Source organism: Moschus berezovskii, chromosome 5 (assembly GCF_049115385.1).
Source record: "Moschus berezovskii isolate FMDL1 chromosome 5, NW_MosBer_1.0, whole genome shotgun sequence".
Classification (NCBI taxonomy): domain Eukaryota; kingdom Metazoa; phylum Chordata; class Mammalia; order Artiodactyla; family Moschidae; genus Moschus; species Moschus berezovskii.
This window is the reverse complement of record NC_142464.1, coordinates 79,980,809-80,003,122: the sequence shown is the minus strand read 5'-3', so window position 1 is coordinate 80,003,122 and position 22,314 is coordinate 79,980,809. Positions and strand designations below refer to the sequence as shown.

The 22,314-nt window shown below is 40.0% G+C and overlaps 1 protein-coding gene across 4 annotated transcripts in view; it reads left to right on the top strand.

Moving 5' to 3' along the window:
* KDR (kinase insert domain receptor) overlaps window positions 1-22,314 on the top strand; it is a 45,408-nt gene that overhangs the window by 1,638 nt on the left and 21,456 nt on the right. For 3 of the 4 annotated variants that reach the window (XM_055434494.2, XM_088836343.1, XM_055434496.2), the window contains 14 exons: window positions 2,679-2,772; window positions 4,644-4,840; window positions 7,566-7,696; window positions 7,966-8,134; window positions 8,850-8,989; window positions 9,596-9,773; window positions 11,152-11,266; window positions 11,355-11,518; window positions 13,400-13,556; window positions 14,910-15,033; window positions 15,549-15,657; window positions 16,472-16,813; window positions 18,815-18,961; window positions 20,066-20,197. In XM_055434494.2, coding sequence (XP_055290469.2) covers window positions 2,679-2,772; window positions 4,644-4,840; window positions 7,566-7,696; window positions 7,966-8,134; window positions 8,850-8,989; window positions 9,596-9,773; window positions 11,152-11,266; window positions 11,355-11,518; window positions 13,400-13,556; window positions 14,910-15,033; window positions 15,549-15,657; window positions 16,472-16,813; window positions 18,815-18,961; window positions 20,066-20,197 — 2,199 coding nt within the window. The remainder of the gene's footprint in view (window positions 1-2,678; window positions 2,773-4,643; window positions 4,841-7,565; window positions 7,697-7,965; window positions 8,135-8,849; window positions 8,990-9,595; window positions 9,774-11,151; window positions 11,267-11,354; window positions 11,519-13,399; window positions 13,557-14,909; window positions 15,034-15,548; window positions 15,658-16,471; window positions 16,814-18,814; window positions 18,962-20,065; window positions 20,198-22,314) is intronic. The other variant, XM_055434495.2, reaches the window with a different exon arrangement.

The following is a 22,314-nucleotide window of genomic DNA, read 5'->3' as shown; positions in this document are numbered from 1 at the left end:
CAGTCGTGTCCGACCCTTAGCGAGCCCACGGACTGCAGCCTACCAGGCTCCTCCATCCATGGGATTTTCTAGGCAAGAGTACTGGAATGGCTTGCCATTGCCTTCTCCATTTTTTTTTTTTTTTTTTTTAGGACACTCACATGCATATACAGTAACAGGATCATCTGTCTGTAGTTACTGAATTTTCTTAATAATGATTTGGTTCATCCATGCCAGCTCTACCAGGGACACTCATTTGTCCGTGACAAGACCTCTCTGTGTCTCCCTTTAGGGGGAGAGAGTGAAGTTCTGGAACTTGTGGTTTGTTCTGTATTCCCCAAAGATGTGAGTTGCTTTTAAGCCCAGGGTGTTCCATCACACAGCAGTAGGAACTGTAATCTGGTTGCCCTGAATATAATGATGAGGTTGCCCTTTTGGAGTGTGTGACATGCTTAATTGGATTGGGCTATAATTGATGCCATCAAATTTTGGAGACAGAGGCACTGTTGTTTTTCCTTCCTGTCTTTGAGCTGGAAGGGTAATAGTGCACAAATGAATTAATTTTGGTTATGGGATTTGAACATAGAAGAGCTTTTTATTGAGTAGCAGTGTATGTACTTCTTAGAGTTATTTCTTTAGAACTTTCTGAAAAGCAGAACTCAAACTTGCCAATGAAAATGAATGAAGCTTATTGGAGCAAAAAGAAATTGAATGTAGGTCTCACATGTATGAATTTGAAGTTATCATTATTGATAGCCTTGTAGAATAGTTTTTTGTTGGAGATATGTCTCTAGAATAGTATGATGTTGTTTTGGTTCCCTATGAATGGAGAATTTTTTTTTTTTTTTTAACATAGGAAAGTGTATCCAGAGTGTGTGATAATCTGTGGAGGTGACTTACGAGATATTTTCAAGAATGTTTTGTTTTAGTGATGGTGGGAGCATAGCTTATTTAGAGCTTAGTCTTTACTACCATTTTTTTCTCTTGTGAATATGCACAAATAATGGATTGTTTCTCATTTGGGTCATCTTGTGAATTGTATTAAGCTACTGTTTTTGACATGTTTCTCAGCTGAGCGTTTCTCAGTCACACTTGATATCTGCTCATCCAAATGAATTGTTTTCATTTTCCTTTCCTTAGATGCAGTAGGGCTCAATTATTGGAAGACTTTTCTTTTGCTTTTAAACATTTTGCTTTACTATTTGTCTACTTTGGGGGTGGTTATTTCCTTCATGTTGAAAAGTGCTCTGCTGATTAGCTGAACATGACCCCCTAGACCACAGCTATCCAAGAGTGGCCCATCGACCGTGTATGCCTGCCTCACCTGAAATGCTTGCTAAAAGGCAGATTTGTAGGCCTAGTCACATTGTGATACATGCTAAAGCTTAAGACTGCTGCCCCCGAAACATGTCAGGTCCAATGCCTATTGGCTTCTGAGATTTATTGATTTAACAAATTTCCAGTTTTTAAAATAAATTTTTATATTAAACAACAAATCTACTGACAACATATTTTGCACATCTGAATGAGTGTATGAGAACACGTGTGATCAGTTTGTTTTGCCTGCAGCTGTTCACGCTGGAGTCCACAGAGTCAGTGCTCTGCACATTTACACTAAATATTTGCTCATACTTGTTTATTCATACTTTTTCATATTTGCTAATACTCTTGTATTTGCTCAACAATGTGAATCCCAGTTTAGGCCTATAGAGTCATTTGTTCTTAGTGGATGTGCGTTAAGGGTCATATGAAGCTTGGCTGCTTATCTAGCATCAATCACTTTTTAAGGTGGTGTTTTGAAAATCTGGATATCAATTAAGACCCTAGCATGGTGGACAGTTTTTCTTTCTCTGATGCTTTTTTAATACCTGGTAACTCTTTGCATTTAGTTGGCAGAGAACTCAGTTTTCTTGCTGTGGAGTGACCCAGAGCAAGGAAACTGTGTGGTATATTTAGGTAGACACTTTTCCTGTGTTCCAAGCTTGGTGGCAGGACAAGCTCAACACTTTGATCAATAAGTTGAGATTCCCCAGTTGCAATTCATTAGCATTATCCTTTTTAAAGTCCTGTTCTCTGAGGAAAAGTACATGCATATTATATGACATTGGAAAATGTTTCTTTTCTCAATTCCTCTCACCTAGTTTTAATGTTCGACTGTTCAACCTTGGCAGTTCAGTTACCAGAGTAAGTGCATTAGAAAATTGATAAAGGAAAATAAGACAAGGTCATGGACATTTCCACCCCCTACCAAAGTACATCGATGAACTATGTAGAAGTCGCGCTATGTAGTACTCATTAATCAGCAGTTTGGTCAAATATGTGCGTCCTATGTTTTATAAAAAATGTCAGTGGGTCCTTTCCCAAAGGAGTGAGGTCATCAGATGAAGGTTCATTTGGTTTCAATGTCCCATATCCTTTTGTAGGACCTTGAAGTTGGCAGTGCAGGAAAACAGGAACTCCACCCTCGCTCCATGAATTGCAGAACTGTTGTGTTGGTTTATGACCATCTGCCCATTCTTCCTGTTATGACACAGCTTGTGAACTTTTACTGGGAATGGTGAAAAGTAAATTCACAAGTTTTACACAATGAGCTGCTGAAGAGGCCTTTTAAAGTATAGAGTGTGCATTGTTTATGGAAGGTGTTTCCTATTGGCCCTGACTCAGTGGCAATTACATTCATTTATTTAATTTGTTTCTAGGTTTTTCTAGTGTTTCCCTTGATCCACCCAGGCTCAGCATCCAAAAAGACATACTTACAATTATGGCTAACACGACGCTTCAGATTACTTGCAGGTAAGGATTCCTTTTAGATTCAGATTTCCTGTGTCAAATATCTCATTGTATATTAAAGAAAAAATAATTTTCATACAGCAGAATTGTAATAGAGTCGTTGTAATTGTTTATAAGTAGTGAGGTTTCTAAGAACTAATGTAATAATAAAAACATGAGAAAGGTCTTCTCCCCAAAATTCTGTGCAATTTTACTGATATTTTTCCCCTACTATCCTCTACCAACACACACACACCCTACTAAGCATTATTGATAGCACCTGGCATGTGGTATGTTATATATACTCTGTCAATGTTGAATAAATAAATGAAATCAAGGATGTACCCTTAGAGTTAAAGAAGTTTGGGGACATATTTGTTATTCTCAGCATGGCTCTTGGCCATCTGTTTAACGTTTTTCAAGAACTTTATTTTATGATAAAATTCTGACTGTTGTAGCAATTTAATATTCAGTCATTAATATTACTGAGTGAATCTCATGCTCTGGCTTGAGGTTCTGACATGTCTGTCACTCACCAGCTAGCAAGAAGTCATGCTGTTGATTCTTGCTCACTGGGGAAATAGATCTTCTTGACAAGAAAAAGAGGCTTTTAAATTTTGACTTCCAGCCCCTACTACAGGAAGAAAAGTAAGAGACCTTAGGGTTTAATGTAATGATTATGCTTGTCAGACCCAGAGGCTTCTCGGGACCAGTGTGGCTTTGGCAGAAATGATGGGTGGAGGTGACTTTGCCCTCTGAGAAGAGTGCTGAGGGTCCACAGCTTGGGGCGCTTGTTGCCGTTGTTTCTGCATGATGAATGCAAAGTGTTCAGCACAGTGACACGGATCTATTTTAGCTTGCCAAGTGTAAAGGATACTCTAGTCCCCTTATCACGGGTAGGTCACCAATACCCAGTCCTTGGGGAAAAAACATAGGAAGAGGTGCTGTTGGCCTAGCTATTTCAAGATGCACTTCTCCATAGATTTTCCTCTTAACCACCCTTGACAAGAAAGGTTATTTAAAACCCCTGAGATACTGTACTCTCTTTATGTTGTGAAAAAAATGATGGAGTATGTGAAAAGTAACTTCGTTAATGTCGCTGCAACTTGATGACAAGTTCACTAAAGAAGGGTTAGTAATGTTACATTTGTCTTCATGTTGACGGTCTTCTTTGGGGCTTTGCAGAGAAATTCTGCAGTGAAAGTAGTCTGTGCTTTAATGCTGTCCTTTCAGCGTCCTGTGAGGCTCTTAGACAGTTGCATTCCCTTCCATCCTAACCTCACCTCTTACTCTCCTGACTGCCTGTTCTTCTGTAGCTACTCTGGGTTCCTTGCCATTCTCCTAACACTCCAGAGAGGAATCCACTCCAGGGCCTTGACACTGCTGTTCCCTTTGCCTGAAACTCTGTCCCCCTCAATATACATACAGCCCACTTCACCAAGTTGCCTCCCTCCAGAACTAACTCTCCACTTGTTTCTTTGCATCTTCTAAATTTTCTTCATAGTACTTATCACTACCTTTTATACAATATATTTTATTCACTTTTTGAACGTGTTAGCTTTATTGAAGTTTATTTACTTTTTTTTTTTGGCCTGTGTCATCCAGTTAGACTGAGTTTCCATGAAGGCATTGATTTTAGTTTGGTTTGTTCACTGCTGTATTGGCACATAGCACATGCCTAATAAATATTTGTTGAATGAATGAATGAGTTAATTTCTGAAATTAAGACTCTGCCTTTTTGTCATATTGTCCATAATATCCTGTCATCACAGGTAAAAGGCTGTGAATCTGTCTATTGAGGAGTTTGTATAAGTTGGAGAACTAAACCTTCTATTTTCTTAGAAACAACCTCATAGGCATTTCACTTAAATACTTGCTGGGAATGAATTTTTCAGGGGTCAGAGGGACTTGGACTGGCTCTGGCCCAACAATCAGAGTGGCTCTGAGAAAAGAGTGGAGGTCACAGATTGCAGTGATGGCTTCTTCTGTAAGATGCTCACAATTTCAGAAGTGATCGGAAATGATACTGGAGCCTACAAGTGCCTCTACCAGGACATTGACATGGCCTCCGTTGTTTATGTGTATGTTCAAGGTAAGTGGTTAAATGCAGTTCACTTCTCAAGTTGATTTACCAGTTACAAAGCTCAATAGGTGCACAGAAGAATTGAGGACAACAAAGGCTCTCTCTGAAGGCTGTCGGCCAACAGGAATCCACAGAAGTCCTCTCTCCTGAGGCCTCCTCTGAGGACAAGATTCAGTGATTTGTTCTGCAGCTTGGGCCCTGTTACACCTCTTTTACCCAATTAGTTCGTTCCGATCTTTGTTTCTAAGGGAAGTCTGTGTTCGCAACTGGCAATAGAGATTTATAAGAAGCCTTCTGATGTTTGAGGAAAAAACCCCTGAAATCCTTGAAAAGGAAGATTCAGGGATGAATTATGGAGCAGTTTCCGTGGAGAGATAGGTTATCTACAGCAGATTCAGAGATTTCCCCAAGAATGCACAGGGAATCAGCCAAGGACTCTGGAGCTTTTTTGTTCATAAGAGCTTTTTTCCCCCCTCTTACACTTTATGAAAAACAAGTTTCCATACACTCACGCAAATGAAGACACTGACTCAAAGAGCCTTTTGAAGACAGGATTTCTTTCCTTTGCTTGTGTGGTCTGAGATCTTGGATGACGTGCCCTGTTATCCTAGAGCTTGCAATTTGGAATTTACACTGTGGAGGCCAGCTTACCATCCACGTAGGGTACAATACGTGTCATGCATATTTAGTATTTATAACCTGAATTATTCTCTCCTTTGTGTTTCAAAAATCTTATATTAACTTAATTTTCCTGTGAAAACTGACTTAACTAGTGAGACACCAATCATGTAACTTTGGTGGGTATTCATTTGCTTAGATATACTAAATATTTTTCTTTGCAGTAAAGATGAGCTAAATTTTATTTATACATTTGTATACCTCTATATATCCCAGAGAATCTGAAGCAGGTGAAGATGGCTTAGACTTTTTTCCGGAAGCATCTTTTACAGAACGGGGATTTCATTAGCTTTGGGAAGCACACTTGTATATTGCAATTTACATTTCAGTAGTGCAATATGGTCAGTTCAGTGGAGAACCATCAAATAATGTATGTCACTCCTGGACTGCACAGTATTTGAGAATTACTTTTGTGCAGGGTAAGCACAATCCAGGAGAGATTCTGTGTCGTCCTCTCTTCTGCAGAAGTTGAAAGAGACAAGGCTCAGATCTTTGAGAATTTCTGGCTCCTTTTGATCTGGCAGTCTTGGGAGATCAGGCTTTCTCAGAAGATTGCAAGGATTTCCTGCTTTCAGGCTGTCTGGAAATACTACTAGATGAACCTCTCCCATAATATCTCGTTATTTCCTTCTCCCCAAGTCAGGAAACCTGGAGACATGTGAAAATTCATTTCATGAGTTTCAGTAAATATTTTATTTTGAGAGGATGGGTGGTTGTTTGGGTTTCTTTTGTTTATTTCCTTTTTTTGGGGTACTGAAATAGAATTGATTTACTAAATAGCTTTAGTCTTACGTCAAGGGGTTAATTTAGCTTCCAAAGACTTGTTCTATAAGCAAGCTATGTAATGTTTCATAGCATGTAGCTGAAAGATAGGTAATATTAAGAAGTAGCCATCTCTAGCACTGTTTATTTGTACACTGCCTGTCTTTGAGAATACCATCAAATTCTACTTCCTGTCTAAGCCTAGTGTTCTAGGAGGTGAGTTGTCCAAGATTTTGGTCATGAAGTTTAACAATGGAAAAGAAAACACTGAAGTATTCCCTATGGATAGTCCTTTAATATCCCCTCTGGTCCCCACCTTACTTCCTTAGTCTTCTGACCCCATTCCCTCCAGCAACGATGGAGCCAGGAAGTGGGTCTTGGCCTCGTAAGATAATGGCTGTGGCATGTGGTGGCCTGGATTGGCTGCCTTTCTGTGTTTTCCAGCTGGGAAGGAAATCAAACTTCTGCTGTTGTAGGGAATTAGCTGCTTTTTCCCCTTAGGTTTAATTAACTCTTTCTTCACTTGGACCAGCGACCTTGAAGAGCTCTGAAAATTCTTGGTCCGGTGTGCTGGGGGTATTGGTATGACCCATTATCTCTGAGAGATTTCAAGCATGACTTTACTCCAACTCTGTCTCTGGGGAAAGGAATGGTTTCCCAGCAGCATATTAACGTCATATGATCAATGTTTGAACAGCGTTAAAATCTCTTTTGTTTTTTTCTCAGTCTTTGCCATGATGGTTTTTCATGTTTTGGTCACTGAAAATATTAATGACTACTGAATCTTAAGCTAAATGCAGTAACTATTAAACATTACCTTATACAGAATCTTATATTTACTCTTCACAATTTTAAAATACATAAGCTTTCTCTTGAATTGAATTAAAAATGGCCAGTTATTTCTTTATTTTAAAGATCCTTTGGGAGCCATAAATCTGCTTTCATGACACTTACATTATTTGCTTAAAGAGAAGGAACATGAATGTTTTTAATATTAATAAAACTCAATAGGCAAACTATACAGATTTAACTGTAAATTTACTTTAAAATTTATGTATATGAGAGATGTATATGAAAATGTTTATGAAAATAAAGACATGCACTCTTTCACTTTGAAAAAACTGTAGTGATCAATCTGCCAGATTTCTACCAGATGACCTAGCTCCAGATTCCCTTGCCTAGTGAGAAATGTCTTTCGCAGTCATTCATTTCTCTGGTTAGGGTTTATGAACCTGAGAGATGACCAGCTTTTCTAGTAAATGCCATTAACGAATGAAATTACTTTCTCATCTAGATTACAGGTCTCCGTTTATTGCTTCTGTTAGCGACCAGCATGAAGTTGTGTACATCACTGAGAACAAAAACAAAACTGTGGTGATTCCATGTTTGGGAACTGTTTCAAACCTCAATGTGTCACTTTGTGCAGTGAGTTACATCTTCTTCCATCATCTCTTACCTTTGATTTTTAGCTAATATTAAGATGGTTAGCCTGTTTATGTTGTAATTATATATATTATATATTGTATATATTATATAACATTAAAATCAGCAATGAATTTTAGAGGAAACTTTAGAAAGGGTCAATATGACAATAAATAAAACAAATTTGTAATCTTAAGATGAATTCTTTAGTGTTCATGGTTTTTACTTTTGGATAACACGATTAAATATTTGATATTTCTTTTTCTACCCAGAGGTATCCAGAAAAAAGATTTGTTCCTGATGGTAACAGAATTTTCTGGGACAGCAAGAAAGGCTTCAGTATTCCCAGCTATATGATCAGTTACGCTGGCGTGGTCTTCTGTGAAGCAAAAATCAATGATGAAAGTTACCAGTCTATTATGTATATAATTGTGGTTATAGGTAAGAGGACAATTCCTTTTTAATCTTTAATATTAGATAATAAAAATTAGCTTCTTATATTAAGATCCTGGAAGACAAAAGATATTGAGAAATATATTAATTCAAGATTTAGTGTTAAGCGGTTCATCACATCCCCTCTTTCTTTATCCAATAAATCTATGTGCTGCTCCTGCTAGTCGCTTCAATCATGTCCGACTCTGTGCGACCCCATAGATGGCAGCCCGCCAGGCTCCCCTATTCCTGGGATTCTCCAGGCAAGAACACTGGAGTGGGTTGCCATTTCCTTCTCCAAACCTATGTGCAATTGAGGTTTTTCTCCTTTCTTATCAGGAGCAAGGATGAATAAAAGTACTATTATAGGAGCATATTTTATGAAAAATTCAATGTTCCAAGCATTGTTTGGCATCAATTCTTTTAAGTATACCTATTTTATGGAAAGTGCAATAACTTTCTAAAGCTGGCCCCAGTGACTATTGACTTCTCAGATTTTACTGCTTTTCTCATCCACTGGGATACAACACATTGGAATTCCCTTTGGAGCTGCTTTGTGAATCTCTGTTGGCCATTTTTCCTGGGAGTTACCAAGGTTTGGGGAGGCCCTCAGGGGAAAATGATGTGATACATTTTGAAGTTGCTTCATTTCTGAAAAAATGTGAGCCAAGTTATAGATTTGGTTTCCCTCTCATTTTCGCTTTTTCCAATTTACTTGCTCCAGGGTACAAGATTTATGATGTGGTTCTGAGCCCCCCTCATGGAGTCGAGCTGTCTGTTGGAGAGAAGCTCATCTTAAACTGTACGGCAAGAACTGAGCTAAACGTGGGGATCGACTTCCACTGGGAATACCCTTCTTTGAAGGTAACAGTAACAACTCAAAGCCAGATCTCCAAATACTTTGATAATAAGCTCCACTGAAGTTTGACTGAGAGAGACAGGGACCTCTTTTGCCAGATAAAGTTGAAGGGCCTTAGCTCACACTAACACACACACACATACATTTTAAAAGAACTACAGGACATACAGCACCCATGGAAAGAAAGAGGCAAAATCAAGAACTCTGTCCAAGCTGTGAAGATTAGTTTTCATTTGATGATTACGTCTTTCCAGTTTGCATTATTCCTCCGTTCTCCAAAGTCCTTGATCTATTTTCCCTTTAAGGAAATTTTTTGCAAGAAGTTGCATGAGACATTCTTCTCCTTAGACTGTGGTCATATTTCCTTGTGTTTCTGTAGTTTATATTTCTCTCATTCCTGTTATGTGAGGTTTTAAAATTCCTAATTCAGTTGATTCTATTTATTTTTCCTGAAACCAAATGTAATTGTCATCTGCATAATGTTAAAAGTTCAAAAGTCTCTATTATTAGCATTAAACAGTGTTCACCAAGGGCCAAGACTTTCGTGGGTATCTAGAAGCTATTGGGGAATGTTATGCTGGCCTTTGGAAGTTCAGTAACCTCTTTTTCAGCATCAGCATAAAAAACTTATAATCCGGGACCTAAAAACCCAGTCTGGGACTGAAATGAAGAAGTTTTTGAGCACCTTGACAATAGATGGTGTAACCCGGAGTGACCAGGGGTGGTATATCTGTGCAGCTTCCAGTGGGCTGATGACCAAGAAGAACAGCACGTACGTCCGGGTACATGGTAAGCGAAGATTGCCTTGGGAATTATGCTCTGCCTTGAAAAGTGAGATAATTCAAATAAGTTTAAGTCAGTGAATGAATCCTATTTTGTTCTTTCAGAAGATGGTTTTGAGCTCTTGCTAGGACCTCAGGGTCAAGAGCATAGCTTGGGTTCAGAGCCCAGCTTTAGACATGAAATGAGCTGATGCAGTAAGTGCTCACTAAATAGTACTCGTTGTTGCTGCTATTCTTATTATCACTATAATAAGCAGAGGATTTTTATCTAAGATCATTTTACAAGTTTGGTTCAATTACAAGGCTGAGAGGCTTCCTTGAATTGCAAGCATAAGCCTTGCAATTGGTGAAAGCTATATTTAGTTAGTTTCTGTGGGGCTTTGAGAAAATAACTTAATTTCCCATTTATTCTCTTTCATTCACATAAATGTCTCAGTTTAGATGATAATTTGTATGGCATCTAACTTACAGGCCTTCGTTAGAGTTTGGATTTTATAATATGGGAATGCAAGATGGATTTTGAGCAGAAAGAGGCACGCTCTGGCTTTTGTTTTTATAAAATCACTATATAAGTTTTATTTATTTATTTTCTAATGTGAAATACTTTAGGGAAGTAAAGACAGAAGTAGAGAGGCTAGTTAGAAGGCTAATTGCAGTCATCCAGATGAGAGATGGATGGGTGGCCTGGACAAGGCTGGTGAAAGTGGAGGTGGTAAGAAGTGAAAACTGATTCTGGATATAACTTTGAAGGTAGAGCCAATAGCAACTCCCTGTTGATTCCCTGCCTGTGGGATGTAGAGAAAAGAATTAGAAGATGACCTCTGAGTTTTTAGTGTGAGCAACTGAATGAATGGTAGTTTTCTTAACCGAGATAAGGAAGGTAAGGAGGGAAGTCAGATTTGGTGGCTTCATTTGGAGACGCCCATTAAACATCCAAGTGGAAACTTTAATATATTAACCTAGATCCCAGAGAAGTTGGGGAAGGAGATGTTAATTTAGGAGGAATGTAATTGACAAGAAGAGGTGTCGATAGAAGAGGTCTGAGGACTGAGTCCTGGTGCACATGGGGTTATGTATAGGGTGTGAAGGGACCAGAGGAAAAGGAGCGCCCAAGGGCTCCTGGGGGATGTAGAGAAAGCTTCACAGAGAAGCAAATGCTTGGACTGAGTGAGATTGGAGTGCTCAACAGACTTGCAGAGCACACTGGGGGAGAGACAAAAGCTAGAGACCAGGGTGAGAGAAGCTGGAATGGGACCGGTAGGAGTGTGTTAACCGCAGCAACTCAGACCCACAGTTTTTGACTCTTCACTTGAAACTCTTTTTAGAAATGGCCATTTCTAAGAAGTTGTCATCTATGAGAAAAAATTATCTTTATTTTCTTCCAGAAAAACCTTTTGTTGCTTTCGGTAGTGGCATGGAATCCTTGGTGGAAGCCACCGTGGGGGAACGTGTCAGAGTCCCTGTCAAGTACCTTGGTTACCCTCCTCCAGAAATAAAATGGTAATGACTGGAAATAAATGCAGAGCCTTGTGTCACATGAAAGCAAATCCTCAGATTGGACTAATTCCTGGAATTTTTTTCCCTGTAGGTATAAAAATGGAAGACCTATTGAGTCCAATCACACAATTAAAGTGGGGCATGTGCTGACTATTATGGAAGTGAGTGAAAAAGATACGGGAAATTACACTGTCGTTCTTACCAATCCCATTTCAAAGGAGAAACAGAGCCACATGGTATCTCTGGTGGTGAATGGTAAGTCCGTTCAGTTTTTCTTCTCTGCCCCAGTTCTATTATAAATAATTTGATGATGTCCTCCTGAGCAGCTGGGCACCTCTGCCTCACTGGCATCACGAGTAGGCTCCTGTGTATAAAAATAATCCAGAACAGTGTGGCTTGAAATGAGGTGGCAGCAGTGTGCTTTGGACACATTTGCTTATGAGGCCAGGTGATCGAAACTTGGTCAAATGTGAGACTAAAGTAGATGGTACAGCCAATGGCTAAATACTGGAATAAAAGTGCTAGCAGGGACAGTCATCAGACTCAATTGCAGTACCTTTGAATTGTGCTTCTGGTGTGCAAATGTTTAAGATTCTCTTTGAATTTTGTGGGAAACTTCTAGTTTGATTTGGGGTTGACGTATCAGTGATGCACAGGTAGGCTCCGATGCAGAAAGCTTTTCTCGGTGGACATTGCTTGGAAGTGTTTAATCTTTTTTTCAACAGAAGTCTGGGACCCTGACTCTGAGGCTGTAAAGGGGAGATATTAAATTTTGGATTTAAGGATAATTTGAACTTTATTTTTCCAACCTGAAAGATGCTTATTTATAATAAGTCTTCTGGGTAGAAGAAGAAGGTCATCATGGTCAAGCAAATGCAAGAGATGCTAAGTTGATGGACATTGTATATGGCCATCTTCCAGTGGGAGAGGGCAGGAAGACGGAGGAGCTGAGGTTTAACAGACATTTGACATACATCCATTAATATCTTGCTCCAGACAAGGTTGGGAAATACCTGTCTGTTGTCATTCTTTATGCTTTCTACTGGCATAGCAGATTAAAACTTCAGAAGCTTCTCATGTGATATTAAAGTGCTTCCTTATATATCCTGCTATCCTCTGTAGGTCTGCTGAGCTTGGCTTCATTTATTTGCTGGGACATCAGCTTCAAGGAGTACTTTAAAGATAATAGGTTCCAGAAATGTCATCTAGGAGCCAGTTGGATATAGGGGTTTGGGAGCAGAGAGAAGCTGAGAAGCTGGTAGGAAGACTGGGAAGAAGGAAATGAACAAGAAATAAAGATGTAAGAATGGACAGTGAATAACCATCTCATTCATCCAGGAAGTCACTCTACATTTGATTCGCCCTAGCATTTACCCTCCTCTCTAAAACAAGCATTAAAAAGAAGTCAAGTTTTGAAAGTATAATCTTGGGCCTTAAGTTGGTAGTGATGAGAAGATAGTTTCACATGAATGACTTTGGAGCCAAAAAGAGAAAAAAGGGAAAGAAGGAGGTCAGGCAGGGAAGGAATAGAGGGAGGAAGGCAAGAAGATAAGAAAGGATAGGAGAGAGGAAGGAAGGCAGGAAGGTGAAGCAGGGAGAGATGGAGAAGGAGGCAGGGTAGCTGACCTTGTCAGGTCATTTCACTTTTAAATTTTTCTCAAGCTTAAAAATAAATAAATAAATAAATAAATTTTTCTCATGTGTAAAGTGGAGAGCAATAATACTGGCTGTGAGGATTAAATGAATAAACTGGTGTAAAGCACTTAGAACAATGTTCGGCACATAATACATCTGCTTACTGTATTATTCACAACTACAGTATTTTCTTTCTGGAGTCTTGCCCAGTCTTGTGAAATTGGAAGGGCGAGGAGAGCTCTCCCGCTGATGCAGATGAGAAAAGCGAGTCACAGGACAGTGAGACTGGCACAAAGTTACCCAACTTACTAGTTTATTATTATTATCATGAGTATCACTAGAAGTCAGCTGTCCTGTTTCCAAGTCTAAATGTTCTTTGAAAAAGCAACTGGGGGCAAAAATCCTATGCTTGGAAAAACACAGGCTTTGGTTGCTGAAAACTGCAACTTTTCATTCCTCAAAGTTGATTGACAGTTCAAAAGTTGTCTTTCTCATCTCCAGTCCCACCTCAGATTGGTGAGAAATCTCTGCTGTCTCCCGTGGACTCTTACCAGTACGGCACTTCCCAAACGCTGACATGCACGGTCTATGCTGTTCCTCCCCCAAGTCACATTCGCTGGTACTGGCAGCTGGAGACAGAGTGCACCTACCAGCCCACGTGAGTAGGACCACACCCTTTGCCCCTGCTCTTTGGCACCTAAAAAAGAAAATTTATTTATTTGTTTTATTCTTTAGATTCCACGTGTAAATGATAACAGACAGTATTTGTTTTTGTCTGGCTTACCTCACTTACTATGATAATTTCTGGGTCCACCCGTGTTGCTGCAAATGGCATTATTTCATTCTTTTATATGACAGAGTAGTACTCTGTTGCAAATACGTACCACAACTTCTTTATCCACTCCTCCTCCGTTGGTGGACATAGCCATGCTATGATACGATTCTATTCTAAGCCAAGAAGGCTATCTCTAAAGTTATTCCTCAAGCAGTACTCTTCATCTCATTCCATCTTTCTCTGTGCTATGTCCTTAGGAGATGTCATTCCTTGGGGTATCCTGCTTTGAGATTCAGTTCAGTTCAGTTCAGTCGCTCAGTCGTGTCCGACTCTCCGCGACCCCATGAATCACAGCACGCCAGGCCTCCCTGTCCATCACCAACTCCCGGAGTTCACTCAAACTCATGTCCACAGAGTCGGTGATGCCATCCAGCCATCTCATTCTCCGTCGTCCCCTTCTCCTCCCGCCCCCAACCTTTCCCAGCATCAGAGTCTTTTCCAGTGAGTCAACTCGTCGCATGAGGTGGCCAAAGTATTGCAGTTTCAACTTTAGCATCTCTCTATAATTAGCCCTTACGTCTACCTTTCTGAATGCAGTTTCTTTGCCACTTTGTTGCAAAGTCCTTGGTTTTTCTTTCTATGCCAGTCAGCCAGTGAGTACCCCAATCTCCTTATCTGTGAGAAGGTCCATCTCAGAGGAAGTGCTGATGTTTGCAAGGGAGTGATAGACCTCAGAGTCTCAGGCCCGGCTTATCAGGTCCTAACACACAAGTCCAGACATCCTTAGGAAAAACAGCAACAAGTCACCCACCACCACCCTAAGCAGTGCACTTCCTGTTGTTGTTTTTGAGATGGCCTCTCTAGTTTCTTCCTCAGATGCTGACCATTTCCTACACAAGGCTACAGTCCCAGGGAAATTGCTTTAAGAAGCCCAATGGCTTCTTAGTTTCCTTGCCTTCCTTTGAACTAAATTAACTTGAATTGTCTTGTCGATCCAATTTATGAATGGAGGTTTGTTCCCAGAATAGCTGCTTCCCTCCTGTATCCTGAATGAATCTACCTAGAACCTTTTCCTCCATTGCCGAGGCCTATTTTTAATTGGCGCCAAGTCTTATAACTCAGTGGAATGCATTCGAAGTTATTTCTAAGAATGTAATAACCAAAGTCTGACTCCTTTCCTTGATATTGATTTGAATTAAAGGAAAATTAAGTCATGACATCACCTCTGTCTTACAGCCTCGCTGCCTTAACGACAAACCCATACACTTGTAAGGAATGGAGAAACGTGGAGGACTTCCAGGGGGGAAACAAAATTGAAGTCAACAAAAATCAGATTGCCCTAATTGAAGGAAGAAACAAAGTGAGTTTTAAGTTGTTGAATTTGAAAATCTATTTCTCTTTTATGGAAGGATGGACTGAAAGCAGGGTAAAATAATAGGTGAGGAATATTGGAGATTGACTATCAGATAAGTGGAATGATAAAATACTAGCATATTAAGTCAGTTTGAAAACACCATTGACTTTTAGAAGCACTATTGACTTGCTATTACTGTATCAGAGAAACATAAAATACATATGCCATTAACTCTGTCCATCAGTTGTATGGTAATTCTGATTTTATAAACATGAAAGTGAGAAAAGGTATGTAATGTTATATTAAAACATTTTTAATTTTATGGTTCCATAGCTAATTTTGTATGATGTGTGAGTAGCATCAGCATAATTATAATTGCACAGATTTGAGTGCAGTCAGTACTGGAGTATGAATGGAGTAGGCAGGTCGCAGCAGTGGGGGAGATGCTGAGTTTTAGTCTGAATGCATGTGCATAACCATAGGCTCCATTGTTTATGGCCTGTGATTTATTTTTTTCACAGACTGTAAGTACTCTTGTTATCCAAGCGGCCAATGTGTCCACTTTGTATAAATGTGAAGCAGTGAACAAAGCTGGAAGAGGAGAGAGGGTTATCTCCTTCCATGTGACCAGTAAGTACTCTCCAGGGGCTGGGCTGGCTGATCGATACTCTGTTGTCCTGACTGTTCCCACGAGTGGCAATGGCTTTAGGAAGGGAACTTGGGTGGATAATCGATGCTTTTGTTCATAGATGAGCACTCCTCAGGTAGCTCCTGGACTCATGTGAAGTCAGTGCATTTGACTTCACAGGAGAGAGAACAGTTGGTTTTGACCCTTAAGTCCTGTGCCATGTTTTTTGTCTCTGTCATCAGAGTCTTAGCACAGTGCTTGGCTTAGCGAGATTCAATCAATATTTATGGGCTTGCTGTTGAACATTTGACAAAGGTGGGTTTTGGGGAGACAGTTGTAATGACATTGGAGCAGTGCCATCCCAATGCTGCCAATTTTGTCTGTTCATCTTAATTTACAGTTTGGCTTTAGCTGACTGGGATAAAATATTTCAGTCTGGGCCAATTCATGGTAATAAACATAGTTTTCCTGTCAGTGAGTGTTAACATATCAATGAGGAGTTAAGTTTGTGAATCTCATATTATAATATCCTCTTTGAATTTGAATTTTTAAATCTTAAAACCATACTTAGACTCCAAGTGGAGTTTTTATAAATATCTGAGGAATTCATTGACATTTCCAAATAATGTGTTTTAGCAAAACAATACGTTTTGAAACCACATTGTCCAGTTTGGTTGTCTCCTTGTATTCTGTTGTTTGGGAATGCCAGGGCTTCACTTTTCTTGGTGCTTCATTGCAGACTGAAGGCAACACGAAAGCAGTAGCAGAAAGCCCAAGGTAAATCACTATCTGCTAACCATGGGTTTTACATTTCAGGGGGTCCTGAAATCACGTTGCAACCCGGCACCCAGCCCACCGAGCAGGAGAGTGTGTCTCTGTGGTGCTCCGCGGACAGAACTATGTTTGAGAACCTCACATGGTACAAACTCGGCCCACAGGCCCTGCCCATCCACATGGGCGATTTACCTGCACCTGTCTGCAAGAACTTGGATGCTCTTTGGAAAATGAATGCCACCATGATCTCTAACAGCACAAATGACATCTTGATCATGGAGCTGCAGAATGCATCCTTGCAGGACCAAGGAGATTATGTCTGCTTTGCTCAGGACAGGAAGACTAAGAAAAGACATTGTGTGGCCAGGCAGCTCACAGTCCTAGGTAGGGCGATCACTCTGGACCATCCAGAGGCAGTTGGGATGCCTTCAATGTAATGCTTTCAGGGCCCATGAGAAGATTGTCCTCTGTGTGCTTATACATTAGGCAGATGAGCTCATATCTGACTCACCAAAAGTCCTTAAGGCAGAAGGAAGCTAATCATGCTGAAGTGATGTATTAAAAAGAGAAAATAATCCTATTCTTTCCAACCCTGATGGTGGGGTTGCTCACTGCTATCTTCAGGGGATTACACTAAACCGGGGACATTTCTGCCTCATTCTTGGGCATCCATTTATTTAAATAGACATGTACGTGTGAATGCCCACCGTGAGCTTAGAGGGTTCTGGAAGGGCACAGTAGGCTGAGAACACAGACAACCTGTCGTAGTCCAGTGAATGCTCTGTGTCCATGAAGACCGGGATTGTTTTCTGCTTTACTCCTTGCTGAGCTCCAAACATAGAACATTGTGGCACATATTGCTTGATAAGACGTTTGCTGCCTGGACAGTGTGGTAATGTGGTTGTTTAAGATCTGTGAGAGCCCCCAGGAGGGTGCTGCACTCAGTGTGTGCGCCTCTGTGGTACAGCTCAAAGTCAATGAGTTGATCATTCTAATGAGCAAAAGGCTTTGTAAGTTCCACATGAAGCCACTCTCTACACCGCCTCTAACATTTCAGCTTGCACAAAATCTGTGCAGCCATGGCTCTGTCTCTGGGGAAATCAGGCAAATTTAGAGAGTTTCTCTTCGTGCCCTCTCTTCTCATTTTCTCATCTCCTTAGTGTCCCTTCCTAGTTTCTAGGATGCATATGTTCTGTTTTTTTAAGGAGAACTGCCCAGATAAGCTAATTTATACTGCAGTTTCAGATGAATAACATTTCAAAGGCCTTGGCATGTTTTCAGGCAGGAACTAGGATAGATTTTGCTAGTGTTAAGACTCTGGTGTCAAAAGAAGAGATTTTTTGAGTGTAGTCATCCCAAGGCTCTTCAGATCACAGCCCATATATGAGCATGGTTTTTCTGCTCATTTTGGTGACTGGTCTGGTTTCAAGCTAATGAAAAACTTCAGAAAGAGATGTAAAGGAGGCTCCCGGCTTGTCATGCCCAGGAAACACTTGCTCACAGTGGGCTGGTTTGCTTCCCTAAGGACTCCCAGGTTGTTTTCCAAAAATTATTCTTGGAAGTAGACTAGAGTCTGTTTGCTTAAGCCCTCGTGAAGTTCACTGTTGAGATACTGTCGTTTTGCCAAATGTTGAAGTGGATTCTTTCAGCGAAATTCCTTTTAATATTCAGTTAGTTTGGACAAGTTATTTCCATAGCATTTTGCTGATTTGTAGGAAAGGTTAAAGTTGTCCTGTACTTAAACAAGTACCTGTGGGCTTCATTTAAAAAAAAAAATCTTTGACTTTTGTTAGAGTATTATTGTTTTGTCTGTGTTTCAGTGGAAATAGTATTGAACTAACCTTTTAGGCTAACTAGATTCTGAATTCAGCTGTTAACTTAGTTGCAGGGACTTGGACAAGTTGTTTAACCCATTTCATCTTCAAAATAAGACTATTACTCCCATCATAGAGTAGACAGTGAGCAACAGAAGTAGGACAAATGAGTTTTGTAAAAAATACCAAGTAAATATAAGGCATTCTTTGTTGAATTGCACTGAAGTTATATACTTTCCAAGAGAAACATGGCAGAATTCTTGGGTATCAGTGGCTAGAATTTATCTGTCTGTTTGATAGGAGGGAAGTCCATAAGAATGACAACTTTAATTTTGTGTTGATTACCAGGTCGAATCACGAGTATGAATGTTCAGAGATGCAGTAATCTGTCTGAACTGACTTGTTTCATTTAACTTTGCTCAGTGACCAATGCTCCTGTTGTCCACCTCTGTGTATTTTCAGCTTAGTAAATTAATAGTTTACTAAATGGTTTAATAGTTTACTGATATGAAAACCACTTCAAAAGTCACAACTTAATGTCCTATGATTTTGTGTGTGTGTGTGTACATAGAGCGCATGGCACCCATGATCACAGGAAACCTGGAGAATCAGACGACAAGTATTGGTGAAACCATCGAAGTTTCCTGCACAGCATCTGGGAATCCCTCTCCACAGATTACGTGGTTTAAAGATAATGAGACGCTTGTGGAGGACTCAGGTGAACAGAACATGTCTGTCTCACTTTGGCTGCATAATTTTCCTAGAGATGTTGACTAAAGTCCATATTATATCTTTTAAAAAATTATTTACTTACTCATTTATTTTTATTCAGGTACAGTCGATGTACAATATTATTTAAGTTTCAGGTGGACAACATAGTGATTCTCAACTTTTCAAGATTATTACTCTGTTTATCATTATTACATAATATGGGCTATGTTTCCTGTGCTGTGCAATATATCCTCATAGCTTATTTATTTTGTACATAGTAGTTTGTTCCTGTTAATCCCCTACCCTGTGGTATCTTCCCTCACCCGCTCCCCTCTCCCCACTGGCCATCACTGGTTTGTTCTCTGTATCTGTGAGTCTGCTTCTTATTTGTTATATTCACTAGCTTGTTTTATTTTTTAGATTCCACATAGAAGGGTCATACAGTATAACATCCATGTTGTTTATTGATTTGTTTTAGGCAGAACAAAAAGCACTGTTAGTGTCCATGGTCTGACTCATTTTGTAGACTCAGAGCCCAAATATCCAGCGCCTGTGAATTCCCATGGAAGCCACGGGTGCTGAGATAGCAGTTGACCGTGACTCTTTGGAGTCAGACACTAGCCCAAGACAAAGGGAAACATGTATGTTAATTTTTTTTTCCTGGGAAGCTCCACCAGACCACATCATAAAATAAAATCTCTGCTGTATAGCACAGCTTTCCAGTGGTAAAGAATCCGTCTGTCAATTCAGGAGACATGGGTTCGAACCCTGGGTTGGAAAGATCCCCTGGAGAAGGAAATGGCATTCCACTCTAGTAATTCTTGCCTGGGAAACCCCATGGACAGAGGAGCCTGGCTGGCTACAGTCCATGGGGCTGCAAAAGAATCGGACACAACTTAGCATCTAAACAACAACAGCTGTACAGCACAGGGAACTCTACGCAATGCTCTGTGGTGACTTAAATGAGAAAGAAATCCAAAAAGCAGATATATGTATGCATATAGGTGATTCACTTTGCTGTACAGTAGAAACTAACACAGCATTATAAAGCAACTATATTCAAATAAAAATTTAAAAATAAAACAAAAACTGCATTTTCTCCCTTTCTCAGGCATTGTGCTGAAAGATGGAAACCGAAACCTAACTATCCGCAGGGTGAGGAAGGAGGATGAAGGCCTGTACACCTGCCAGGCATGCAGTGTTCTTGGGTGTGCAAAAGTGGAGGCATTTTTCATAGTAGAAGGTCAGTGGGAATTCATAGACAATCAGATTGCTTTTAAAAGTTAGCTTGTATCTGTACTCAAGTACTTTGAGGGGGAGGGTTATGGCTGGTTTTTAATATTCTTTGTACTTGGTAAGTTTTCTACTATAAAAATATATTTATTTTAACCAGAAAACATAATTAATGTTATTTTAATTCTGCTTGCATCACATTTCTATCCCTGCAGTTCTCATTGTAGAAAAATTCTTAGCCCGGCAGGTGGAATGTCTTTCTTTCCTTGATTCTTTCTTCATATGACTGGCTCAATTAATTAGTTATGAAAATTAAGCTCCTATATTTATTGGGGAGAATTACTGCCTAGTCATGAAAATCAGTGCTATCTAGAGAGTTGCAAAGGTTCATAGGTTTTATTGGACTGGAGATAATTAAGGTTCAGTTGTGAACAATGGACCATTGCTTCTCTGAAATGGAAAATTTGGGGTTCTTATCTAAATGAATATGCGGGAATGATGTGAAATCTAGCATTTTTCTCAGATGGGAAAGGTAATTTGTGACAGAATATTTTATCTTCAAAAGTGTGTTCCTATCTTAAAAATAACCCATGAGCGGGACAATGAAACTGTATTATGTGGGTGAAGGAATGTTATGCAGGGAAAGGAGAGGAGTGGTGATAGATGGAGGAACTGACAGATTCCTGTGAACTCATCCTAATTTGTCTCTCAGGGTCTAGATTTTAGTCCCTTTAATCTGTCTAATCTATGCTGCCAAGTATTACATCTCAATACCTTGACTTCTTTTTGAATCTGTAGGCTTATTGCCATTTTATAACCTGCACTTGCAAATAAAGATTTCAAGTGACATGGTGGTTGGTCACATCCAAACTGCTTTATGCTTTAGGGCAAATCCTAAGGGAGATTTCCAGTTCTCTCCTTTGTCCTGCCTCAGCTCTATTAGATTTCTGCAGCTGTTTTCAAGGAGGCCTAACTAGGTAACATTGGCACTGAGATTATGTTTACCTTTCACCAGGAGAGAATATTAAGGAAGGATGAGGTATGTACTTAATGCTCCTGCTAGTTTCCCAAGTGTTCATATGGGAGTATTAATGCACCAACTTATATAGACAGTTGTATCTTTGCACTTCCTACTCTGAACAAATAGACGTTTCAATCTCTATGTATAAATAGAGAAATCCTTCAGTAAGACCACCAGAGAAACAAAGTCTGCTTGCTTCCAAGCAGACTTGATGCTTGTCTCTCAACTGTAACTCTTATTTTGCTAACTAATTAATTACTTGTCTTCCTGTCTTCTTGAGGCTGCCTGAGCCATGCTCACAGCTTGTGGCCCAGTTTGATTCACATTGCACTCCTCCAACAGGCGGGTGACCCTAAGTGATAATTGCTTCCTTATCACCACTTTGTTAATCACTCTTAGTTGAAAGCCTCCTCTGGGCTTAATATTCCCCTCTCAGAGCTGTCCTCTGGAGTCCTGAGCATCTGCAGCTTCCTTGCTGCTAAGTCACTTCAGTCGTATCCGACTCTGTGTGACCCCATAGATGGAAGCCCACCAGGCTCCCCCTTCCCTGGGATTTTCCAGGCAAGAACGTGGAGTGGGTTGCCATTTCCTTCTCCAAGCTTCCTTGCTGACCTTCAGCTTTTTCTCCTCTCTGTCCTTTTGTGAGTGATTGTGCATTCATGCACTCACCTCAGCTCTCTCTTTCCTCAGTGAGGCTACTACCACCTGAGGATGGGGTAATGTATTGTTAGCTGGTGTTAGACAGACCTTGTTTAACTCTTGACCGTTCCAGCAACTTGTTGTGCGCCCTTGATGAAATAGCTTAATTCTCTCTGAGTGTCTTCTCCATCTGAAAACTGAGGGTTATTGAGAAGACTTAAAGTGATGTGCACCTAGTAGATGCGTGGTCACCAATGGTTCTCTGGCCAAAGGAATACATTTATTTCCCTACTTGTTTTCTTAAACAGTCCGCCTCAAACTCCATAAGATCAAAATATAGACTGTCAGCACAAAATCAGACATTTATTTTCTCCAAATAGGGTACTTTTTTTTTCTATAGAACATGATCTATTTTCTTTCTATCAAAGTCTGCTCTTCTTACAAACACTTTGTTTGCCTTTTAAGAT